The following is a 12048-nucleotide window of genomic DNA, read 5'->3' on the forward strand; positions in this document are numbered from 1 at the left end:
TTATTTTTTTTAATCCACTCGCGATATTTTACGTGTCACAAAGCGACGTATATATTTTGCGAGTGTAAATACAAAGTTTAGGCTTTAAATAGTTTAATAATGGAAAGTATAATTCAAGCAAAATATTGCACAAATACGTTTTAAAGTTACTAAGGGGAGACTAAAATTGGCACAAAATTGTTTATATTTCAATTATTGGGGCTTAGTTATAATCATTTGCTTCCGCCTTGGAAACAAGCGTTTCCCTATTACAACCAGATGCGTACTTACACTAATTGAAAATGGTTGTACAAACTATTGGATTCATCGCTTTTATCTAGATGGCGCCTCTACCTAGTGTTTTGCACAGGGAGTTAATGGATAAAAACTGTTTCTAACATATCACTATAACACCACTCATTTCATCATTCTTTTAGTTTCATCTCTACAGAAAATTTAGGCACTATATTCCTGTATTCCTATAGACACCATCTAATTTTATTTTAAGTGATCACTGTCATTCTTATCCGCCGAAAAGGAAAGGGACGGACAAGTGAATGAATTAATACCCGGGCAAATCAAACAGGTATCTATCTATATCTGTCGGGTTATTAGGCAATGTAAAATTTTTATAGGGTTGTTTTAGATTTCTGCCTAAAATTGACGTGTGTTCTATAAATTTTATGCTTGTCGATTACCCGTCCCTTTCCTTTCCGGCGGATAAGAAAATGGCAGGTAAAACTTAAAATTAGATTCTGTGTACAGGAATTAGCACCAATATTGACTTACACTAACGGCGACTGCGATATTATAAATCGCGCGGTTGTCTATCTTTCTACCAAGTTTACTAAAATTACGAACTTAAACATCAGGTTTTTCCCATACATTCGGATAATTCAGAATTCGTAGATGGAAGACGACATGGCTAAACAGTGGTTCAGCTGTTAAAATAAATAAAATGGCTTTGCACATCTCTAAAACTCACGGTTCACATTTTTGTATTAGGTATCAATTCTTCGTTTTATTCGCCTCAAAGCCCCGTTTATATTTTCTTAACAAATACATTTAAACCTGCGAATTTAATCAAGACCCGTATTTTTGAATGGTTCGTTTTCGATTCGCGTGCGAAAAGATATACCCATTTCACGTAGCACATCAAATTTGTCATTTGCAAGATGAGACAGGTATATATCGTTGCTGAGGTCGCGAACTTACGTATCTAAAATTTTTGCTGAAATTGATTTGCACCTTATGCATATAAGACGCAAATAACTTTATCAAAAAATTACATAAACGTCAGTTAGCAAAGTCAGCTACGTTATTTTCTCACCACCTTCGACCTCATCCTCTCTTACCATCAGGTAAGGTCAGACTGAAGTGAGACACATTTTGAATTAAAAATAACATCCTTTGTCATCTATGGATATCTTTGTCTCCCTACAATAAATGCCCTGAAACCTTAGAACAGAAGTAACTTATAACTCGCAAGTCACATCAAAACCCAGGCACAGCAGGTTTGGACTTAGGCGAGGTCGCTTTATAAGGGCAGGTGTCGATGCAAGTCTGCATGGGCGGGGTCGGGACTCGCAGTCGCCTCGCCTCGTCCGCGTCCAGAGCTCGCTTCATGTCGTAATACTTCGTCTTGTAGGAGTGTAAGTCTTCATTCATTCTGTCTAACTCGTGCCGAAGATCTGTCACTTGACGCTCACGCATGTTCAGCTCTGAAAAACGGATGGAGGATGGACATTGTTAGTTGTTTTAAGCGTAGCCCTGGTACTTTTAGGGTCAAACTCATAGCTTTACTACTACCGTACGTAGATTGAATATCAGCGCTCAAAAAGTGGGACGCAAAGTTACTGTTAATATAGCGACGTACCAATTGCTCGCTGGGAGCCTCTTGCGAGTAACCGCCTGGAATGGCGACGTATAGTGCAGGCTAATGTCTACACATTTGAAAATGAAATAAGGCGCGAACTGGATGAGAAACGAGACCAACTAGAGAAAAGTTAAGCATAATTGACATGAATATAATTGAGTAGGTACCATAGCTGACTAAGTATATAACTTGTATTTCAGTCTATGATGCCTCTCTCCTGGAGAAAGACACAAAAATGTAGCCAGCATACAATCCTATGTTTCCGACAGAGTAAACAAAAAAGTAGCAACAAAGAATAAACCGCCTTCCAAAATATTTTATAACTAAGTAAGTATGTCAACGTTTCCCTAACGTGTGCGCATTGCTCGCGGACATTTACCGTCAAAATAGGGTATATATTCACGTCAGAGTTCACCATCGAAGCTCAACTACGTAAATGTAGTAGCAGTCGCAAGCATGACAAGCATGACATTATTATTATTATTGAACCAATCAGATTAAGTCATTAATCTAAACGCAGAAAATGTTAATTAAAAATACTGCATGAAAGAAAAAAATGCGCCGTCGCGCTTTACTTTCTGAAATAATTTTCAATAACCCTAACCAGTAGGGCTAAGATGGCAACGTGATAAAATTTTGTCACGGTCATTTTATCGATTCTGACGATATAATTATGTCGGTTTGTCGATTGGTGCTAATATGTGAATCCAAATAAGTCATGTCGTTTTGTCAAAATACAAACAAAACGCACGTGGTACGCATGTTAGGGAAAATAACCGGAAAAAAATATTTTTATCAAGTTGCGCATGTCAGTCGCGCAGGGTTGATGAGGTCGGTTATTGGTCTCACAACCCACACGCGAGAAGTTTGGTAGGGATGCAGGTATAACGGTCACTTACCAGCAATCAGACATTTCATCTTAGTAGTCCTGTTAGCTAATGCACGTTGGGTGCGATTTAATGTTTGCTGAAACAATCAGATAATATACATACATAACATAAACAGCCTATATACTTGCCACTGCTGGGCACAGGCCTCCCCTCAATCAATCGGAGGGGGTGTGGAGCATACTCCACCACGCTGCTCCACTGCGGGTCGGTGGAGGTGTTTTTACGGCTAATAGCCGGGACCAACGGCTTAACGTGCCCTCCGAAGCACGGAAACATCTTACTTTTTTCGGACAATCAGGTGATAATATAATGAATCTTTTTTTTACAAATGAACTAGGTATAACTATCTCGGAGAACGCGTGACTTACATCGTAGTGTCACGAATTCCAATCCCGGCTCGGGCCCTAAACCACTGAATTCGACATCATCACACAATTGGGTTATTTTTATTGACCTCGTATAAACAACAAATTTAGAAATAGAAATGTTTTATTGCGACCATGTGTTCGTACAAATTGTGGTGTTATAAAAATACAGAAGTAAGTATTATAGTATCAACATGGAACCGGTAAGGGCACTGCAACTGGTAGAGAGGACAACATACTTAATTATTTCGTATAAACTACCAATTTCTGTAAAAAAAACCGTCCGCGGTGCACCTTGCCACTAAACCACGGCGTGTAAAGCGATCTTTCAGTCTATTAGAATTCGATAATTGGGTCGTGTATTAGGTTCAAGATAAATTATGAAATTCAGATTAAAGACAAATAAAGACATATCTAAAAGTAACGAAAAAGTTTTCTTTTTTTAATTTAACTCATTTATGAATTTTAAATAAGAAAAACGTAATAATAAGTCCGACATTTTATCACGTTTTTCTATGACGTCACAGTGTGCTTTTTCAAACAAATTCCATAGTAATTTCGTGTTTTGACGTTTAGTAAAAAGTAACTGATTTGACTAGTTGGAAACTAGCCTATTCAGTCGTGTTTCGTCCGCGTTCCGAACGCGACGTCACGCGACGCAGACCTGCGCAACTATAAACTGTACTACAAGAAACGTATGTTTATAGTATTGTATACTGTTCTACCTGTATGTCCGGACTGGGTTGCAAGGCGAGCATGTCCTTAACAGCTCCATACAGGTTGCGCGTCTCCTTCAACTCGCGGTCTTTCATTACCAGCATCTCACTCTGCATCAAAACTTTCCTGAACAAAGAGATAAATAATAAATAAAAACGAATTTATTTCTGTTAATCAGTCTTCTTGTATCGTGTGGGTTGTGAGGTGGATGACCAACCTCATAAATATCTCTCCTCTCCTCTCTCCCTCAATCTCTTTCTTAACCTCATAAATCCTGGCGTCAGGGTTATTACTGAACCGCCACAGGCCCGACATGGCTCATGTAACGACTACTTACCTCACTAAGTAGTAACCGAGAGCAACGGTTTAACGTGCCTTCCAAAGCTCGGATTATCTTACTTTCGGACAATTATGATCGGAGAAACGCAGATAAAGATAAGGAGGAAAAGATAGAGGGAGAGATGTATGTTGGAGCGGACGGCGACTAAAATTTCTTGATGAAAATTGTACTTCCATTTTCCTATTTGTAGAATTGTAGCTGAATAAGTACTCTCGGGCCTTGGTTTGAAGGTTACCTATATCTAATCTTCAACGATAACAGGAACACCATATTTAAGAAAAAAATCCTTGCTTTGTGAACGTTGCGTTTTTCTTATAAAGATGATGAGATAACAACAGACAACAGTTACATTTAAATGTTGTTTAATGTTTAGATATTTTGAATAGATAGGTAACAATTAAGTAGGTATTCAGTTTATGAAAAATAAAAAGAAAATCATTATGTTTTTATTTCAGTTATCCACTGAAGGTTTTAAATTTGGCAGGCTGTTTTGAGACCAAGGTTTGGTTTAATTAGGCACCTAATAACTGTTAGTATTTTTATTTTAAAATAATATTTTCTAGAAGATAGTATTATTTCTCTGTTCGACTGGATTGGCTCAGCCTACTCTTACTTCTGACTCAGCCTATACTTGCTTCTGGCTCAGCCTATAATTACTTCTGGCGCAGCCTGTACTTGTTTCTGCTTCAGCCTATAATAACTTATGGCTTAGCCTATACTTGCTTCTGGCTCAGCCTGTACTTGGTTCTGGCTCAGCCTATACTTGGTTCTGGCTCAGCCTATACTTAATTCTAGCTCAACCTATGCTTACTTCTGGCTCAGCCTAAACTTGATTCTGGCTCAGCCTATAATTACTTCTGGCTCAGCCTATACTTACTTTTGCGTGAGCCGGAGCTTCTGCGTTAGGTGCACGCTGTCGGGGTCTGTGCCCTGCAGCTTGCGCCAGCGGTGCACGTTCAGAGGCGTCTCCAGGGCCTCCTCTAGCGCTCTCACGCGGAGACGCTCGCGACCCAGCTCGCGCTCCAAGTTGAACACCTGACGGTATCCAAGGGTTGGTTATTATAGCATAGAATAAAAATATGTGTATAAAAAACTGAAACCTGACTACTTACAGAAAAGTTGCACTAAAAAGTATGAAGCAAGAACGGGACAAATTCTAATTCAAAAATATCTTTATTCAGTAGGTAACATAGTTACACTTTGAATCGTCAATTTTTACATAACGAACGTATATGGATATCTCTTTCGGACAACCAAGCAAGACGCTTCTAGTAACAGCTCATTTGTTAAATTCTGATAAGTGGCTTAGAAGTTAGAAAGGAACAGACCTAGGTACATACATATATATCGGGGAAACACATAACCCTACTATTTGCTTCGCCCCAGTCTGGTAAGAATTACTTACCTAATAAGTTAAGCCTCGTCTCGGGCGACAAAAATGTATTGCCGATATTAACCCATCCTGGACACTTCATACAAACAACCTCGTTTTACACAATCACCACACATTAACGTTATCGTACACGCGCGTCTGTGTGTGACATTTGACGTCATACGATTGAAGACTAAACTATGTCCGAGCGGGGTGAGGTAAACCGAGCTTAGCCGCTGGTGGGGGGCGTTACGAAGTTGCCGTTCTATACGTAGTATTATTCCTTATTCTATGATATTAGTAAAGAACTTCTATAACTTCATAGTTCTCTAACAGACTTTGTTAGACTTGCAGGACCCTCTCACCTCAAGCCTCAAGTCGGTCATGTTCTCGATGCCTTTGGACAGCAGGTTCTTCTCCTTGCGCAGTCTGATGATCTCCAGACGTAGGAGACGGATATCTTCCACCCGCTGCTCGTATTGTCTCTCTCCTGCGAACACAAGTGTACAGATTACATACAAATAACATAAGCTCATGGCTACATCTCCACTACGGTAGTCTAGAGATATCTACAATTATTTATTGCATTTCATGTAGTACAATGGGGTGTTACATAGGCATAGGAACTAAAAAATGGACCCTGTAGGGCACAGCAACGTTGAAGGGAAGAGAGGAAGAGTGTATTAAAATTAAAACTTACCTATCATTTAAAAATTCTTCTACAGTATAATAGCATAATCATCGCATAATGAACTAAGTAAGCACCCACACCAGACAGAACTGTTAGACCAACGCGATAGATAGCCGTATCGCCGTCTATAATGGTCGAGCCAACTGTGTTAGTGAAAACTGCACTTAAGATAAATTAACAACTCATTGGTGCAAGTCCGGAACCAGGATTGAACCGGCGCTCACCGTTTGAGAAGCAGATCGGTGTGGTGTACCACAGGGCCACAGTGATCATGATGTACAGGTTGTATTAATCTAATCTAACCTATAAGATCCCACTGCTGGGGGGTTAAAAAGGCCATATCAAAGCAATTCTGCTAACTACTATTCTACAACTAGTCCACTTGATCCCACTGCTGTGCAAAGGTATCTCGGCAAATCGTGGTCCCGTGCCAGCTTATAGGTCGACCCAGAAGATAGTATAGGTCGACCCAGAAGATAGCATAGGCCGACCAAGAAGATAGTATAGGCCAACCCAGAAGATAGTATAGGCCGACCCAGAAGATAGAATAGGTCGACCCAGAAGATAATATAAGTAGGCCGACCCAGAAGATAGTATAGTCCGACCCAGAAGATAGTATAGTCCGACCCAGAAGATAGTATAGACCGACCCAGAAGATAGTACAGGCCGAACCAGAAGTTAAGCTTAGGTTAAGCTGACAGTTCACATATTGTTATAATCATAATAGTATCCTTAGTTACCTCTATGTAGCGTGACCTCCAGTATGCGTATCTTCTCGTACAGCAAGGATATTTCATCATTGCGCCGCACCAGCTGAGCCCCCACCACGTCGCGCTCGTTCATCAGACCTTCCAGCTCCTTCATCAGTTTCGCGCGAGCTGTGTCGCCTTCCTGCAATTGAGAATTGAATATTTAGTGCACGTTCTACATAACATAACAAGCTCACAACATACACTAACGTTAAGCCGTTGGTCCCGGTTACTACGTATTTACTGATGTTAGTGAGTAATCGTTACATGAGTCATCTCCACCTCACACCAGTGTTGATGAGGCTGGTATTCCACCTCACAACCCACACGATAAGAAGAAGAGCTCGCTAAACTATATCCCAATAGGCTAGAGGTACCTACATCCATCGTAAGATGAACAAGTACCCACGCCTCACCAAGCTTTCTGTTAGACCATGATAGGTGGTGAGCCGTATCGCCGTCTATGATGGTCGAGCAAACCGTGTTAGTGAAAGCTGCACCTAAGATGAATTAATAACTCATTGGTGAAAGTTTGGTACCGAGGGTTCGAACGACGTTCCTCATTTGAGAAGCAAGCCGGTCTACCACAGGACCACAATGACTAGCTGCACTTACGATGAATTAACTCATTGGTGCAAGTCCGGTACTTGAGTTCGAACCAAGCCGGTGCACTGTGGTCCACAGCGACTAGCTCCAGGTTCTCAACGTGTTTAACTTTACTTGGACATAAAAATAATAAAAAAACAACCAGAAAACTGACCTGAATAATCCTGTTCAGCCTCGCCTCCTCCTGCCTCAAGGCAGTTATATCCGCGCGTGCTTCGGAGAGTTTGGTTAACCCCGCCTGTATCTCCGTGCGGAGTTGCTCATTCTTCTTGTGGCACTTGTTGAGAGCTCCCTCACAGCTCTTCAAGCCTGACTCCTTGCCGCTGATGTCTTCTTTCAGCTGTTCAATCTGGTAGGCCAGCATCTGGTGGAGTTGGGTTAAGATTAGTACATTGTCTATAGTATTTGTTTTAGTGTGTGTAGGTAGTAGTGGTAGAAAAGTGTATCAGGATCGAAGCAAATGGAATTCCATAGTCTCCGCTTACCCCGGAAAATCGGGTGATCAGCCTGCGATATCCTAAACAAATGAGGCCCTTACAAAGTGACTTTTGTGATATGCCCCTATCGGGTTTCGAACCCGGGACTTCAGGACCGTGAACCCAACGCTCAACCAATGGACCACGAAAACCGTTACAGTTTCCGTTAAATTTTTGTTCGATTTCATTTTCTCTTTGTGTCTTTAAACACAGATGAATGTTATAAAAACAAAAATCCTTCATGTAAACACATACATAAACACTACGCACTACTACACTATATACGTCCCACTGCTGGGCACAGGCCTTCCCTCAGTCAACCGGAGGGGGTATGGAGCATAAGCCACCACGCTGCGCCACTGCGGGTTGGTGGAGGTGTTTTTACGGCTAATAGCCGGGACCAACGGAATCAAAAATCCTTTGCAACGAGGTTTTTGTATGAAGTATCCGGGGTGTGGTTAAAATGTTGTCCACTTGCAATACCTTCAACTTCTGTTTCAGATCCTGTATCTCATCTAAAGCCTCAGTGTAGTTCTTGTGCAGCATGTTCCGCTCAGTCCTGGTGGCGTCGAGGGCAACTGTCAACTTGCGGTTGTTGATACTCTCCTCGCGAAGTGCCTTCTTCAGGTCGATGATGTCTGCGGTTCGGAGGCGAACCTCCTCTGTGGAGTACGGTGTTGTTAGTTTTGTATCATCATCGTCATTGGAAAGGAAGATAATCCGTGCTTAGGAAGGCACGTTAAGCCGTTGCTCCCGGTAATTACTTTCTGATGTAAGTACGTAGTCGTTACATGAGCCATGTCAGGGGCCTTTCGCGGCTCAGTAATATCCCTGACACCATGATGATAAGGTTCCACCGCACAATCCATCCGATAGAAGAAGATCATCATCATTTATACTCTTTCGCACGGGAACAGACCTATAGGTGTCAAAAAACGCTTTATTTTTCTATTTAACTTATTCAATTAAAGAAAAGTGCGACTACAGAACAGAAAATAAAGAGTGCGATATTTTGACACTTTCGTCACAGGTTGCTTTTTCTTACGAAGTCCATAGTAATTTCGTGTTTTGACGTTTAGTAAAAAGTAACTGATTTGACTAGTTGGAAACTAACCTATTCTCTTAGGGTGAATTTTCGAAAGAGTTTTTATATTAAGTATTACCCCAATGGGCGTCAACGGGAATAGAAGGTACTTATGGTAAATTCATATAAGTAAGTTTAGCAATCACACATTTAATGCAGATAACGATTAGCCTAAATGTACACCACAGGCATATAAACTAGTACTTAGATTATACATATAAGTATTTAAATTCGAAACATAAATACTTGGTCGTCAGTATTTTGTTCTGTCAACAATCTTTTGGGTCGATATCTTAATTTTCAGGGCGGAGATATACTTTCGGAAAGGTTTAGCTCAATATCTAGGAGGTAGACTGAGAGAGAGATTACTTTTAAAACAATCCATATTATTTTTTACCTGATATTTCGTCAATTTTCTCATTTAGGGCAATAGCCTCTTCAAGTAATCTGAAACGATATAACATTTGGTTATTAAAGTAAGTAGATAAAGTTATTATTATCATTGTGTTTAACAGCCTCCGTGGTCTAGTGGTAAGAGCGTTAGGCTCACGATCTGGAGGTCCGGGTTAGATTCCCGATGGGGACATTGTCGAAATCACTTTGTGAGACTGTCCTTTGTTTGGTAAGGACTTTTCAGGCTTGAATCACCTGATTGTCCGAAAAAGTAAGTTGATTCCGTGCTTCGGAGGGCACGTTAAGCCGTTGGTCCCGGCTATTAGCCGTAAAAACAACTCCACCAACCCGCAGTGGAGCAGCGTGGTGTTACTACACCACGAGACCGAGCAAGTATGCTCCATACCCTCTCCGGTTGATTGAGAGGAGGCCTGTGCCCAGCAGTGGGACGTATATAGGCTATTTATGTTTTATGTATCATTGTGTTTGTGTGTGTGAGTGGGAGAGTGAGTGAAAGAGTTAAAGACAATATGACAATATCTACATCCATTGACGTACTACTACCATCGCTAATACTATTATATCCGTTAACAGAAGCACTTTTGAAACTAAGTGCTTCCAAAAAAAGGAAATTGACACATTATACAAAACTACTCTAATCTTATCAGAAAAATGCACTTTGGTATTTATTTCCATATATTTTTACAATAGTGTTCATAAAGATAATTCTTAATTTGTCTTAAGGGTAATCTCAAACAGAAAGTACAGCTGATGCCTAAAATAGTCTGAGAAATAAAATAGATGCCTAATAAAGTCTGTGCTATAGGCATTTATTTATTTATTTATTTAATTAGTACTGCCACATGGTTTACATTTATGCATTATACTAATTAACTATAATTATATATATAGAGATGTGATGTAAATCACAGTTACGGCGTACCTAACTTACATAATATAATTGTCTTAATTTCTAACAAAAAGAAAAAGGAACAAAAAGAAAACAATTAGAAAATTATATTAATATGGACCACCCATACAACAGCCATATCCCTGAATATGCCTATAAATCCAACAATTTATCTACATTCCTATCAGTTAGCTGTCATATGTGTGATTCATATTTAATCATCAGCTACCATCGCAGAGATGCAGTATAAATGATAATGAACACTACACAACTACTTTAGTAGTGTGCTTTTAGGGCCTGTGCAACCTCTTCCCGCTGTCCCGCTGTAGAGAACCAATCTTGGTTGGTACTCGCCGGTTATTCGCACGATACGGATGCTTACGCCCTGGCGCAAGACAACCCGGATGTACAGCTGTTCAGTGGTCAAATTCACAGATGTGGCATTTCGCTAATGTTCTAGTTAAAATAAATAAATAAAAATAGTTGAGGAGCTCGGTGGCGCAGCGGTTAACGCGCTGGGTCTGCGATTGTTGAAGTAAAGCAACTTTCGCAGAAGCCGGTCATAGGATGGGTGACCACAAAAAAAAAGTTTTCATCTCGAGCTCCTCCGTGCTTCGGAAGGCACGTTAAGCCATTTATCCCGTCTGCATTAGCAGTCGTTAATAACCATCAATCCGCACTGGGCCCGCGTGATGGTTTAAGGCCCGATCTCCCTATCCATCCATAAGGAAGGCCCGTGCCCCAGCAGTGGGGACGTTAATGGGCTGATGATGATGATGAGTTTTGTCTCCGGTTCATTGAGGGGACGCCTGTGCCCAGCAGTGGGACGTATATAGGCTGTTTATGTTATGTTTTATGTTATCTAGTTTTGTCTAATATGTATAATGTTTCATTCGAATTGGTTTTTACTGTAATGGCTGAATGTAAAACAGTAAAAATAAAAGAAATAAATATTAACGCGAATACATTGTTTTAAGTTTACGCGGTTATTATCAAAGCGGCAAAGAAAGAGGGTAGACAGATATGTCTGCCCGTAGAAAAAAAAAATATGGATCTACCTACTCCACTCCAATCTCATCAGTCATCCCGTGATCATGGCACTTGCAACAGTGTCGAAATATCGGGAGTCTCATATCCCCATTTAAACGCGGTAAGAACCCGTTATTATGTGTTTTAATTATTAACGCGAATTTTCATGTGGACAAGGCTTTAAGGCTTTCACCCTGTAATAAAAGGACAAGATACCTGATAGTTATGTGCAAAACCGTTTTCTGTAGTCGTAGTGTGACATTACCAAGAGTTAGTCATGTCTTTCTGCTTATCTTTGTCGTGACTATCCTCGTTAGCTATCGCATCAACAATCTCTGGGTACTTCTCCGAACACCAGAATCCAAATCAATAGGTAAGTACTTAACTACTTACCGTGCACGCAAAATATCCTAGCATCTTTTGACACATACATATATACTACATACATAACTCACGCCTATTTCAAGCAGAGACTATAGAATTCCATTTGCTTCGATCCTGACACACTTCTCTTGCTTCCTCCACATTCATCAATCGCTTCCGCACGCCGGTTCAGAGTAGATCGCACCTT

The 12048-nt window shown here is 40.5% G+C and overlaps 2 protein-coding genes across 3 annotated transcripts in view; one reads left to right on the forward strand and one right to left on the reverse strand.

Moving 5' to 3' along the window:
* The window catches only part of LOC126376933 (cilia- and flagella-associated protein 58-like), a 45025-nt gene that overhangs the window by 3240 nt on the left and 29737 nt on the right, over positions 1–12048 (reverse strand). Inside the window, exons 11-19 of the mRNA XM_050024480.1 lie at positions 9543–9592; positions 8545–8723; positions 7740–7949; positions 6971–7121; positions 5905–6029; positions 5045–5202; positions 3836–3953; positions 2755–2821; positions 1553–1700 (exon numbers count right to left, since the gene is read on the reverse strand). Coding sequence (XP_049880437.1) covers positions 1553–1700; positions 2755–2821; positions 3836–3953; positions 5045–5202; positions 5905–6029; positions 6971–7121; positions 7740–7949; positions 8545–8723; positions 9543–9592 — 1206 coding nt within the window. The remainder of the gene's footprint in view (positions 1–1552; positions 1701–2754; positions 2822–3835; positions 3954–5044; positions 5203–5904; positions 6030–6970; positions 7122–7739; positions 7950–8544; positions 8724–9542; positions 9593–12048) is intronic.
* The window catches only part of LOC126377014 (zwittermicin A synthase ZmaJ), an 88537-nt gene continuing 87999 nt past the window's right edge, over positions 11511–12048 (forward strand). Inside the window, exon 1 of one of the 2 annotated variants that reach the window (XM_050024608.1) lies at positions 11511–11850. The gene's annotated coding sequence lies outside the window, so the exon portion shown is untranslated. The remainder of the gene's footprint in view (positions 11851–12048) is intronic. The other variant, XM_050024609.1, reaches the window with a different exon arrangement.

This window comes from Pectinophora gossypiella, chromosome 22 (genome assembly GCF_024362695.1).
Source record: "Pectinophora gossypiella chromosome 22, ilPecGoss1.1, whole genome shotgun sequence".
Lineage (NCBI taxonomy): Eukaryota > Metazoa > Arthropoda > Insecta > Lepidoptera > Gelechiidae > Pectinophora > Pectinophora gossypiella.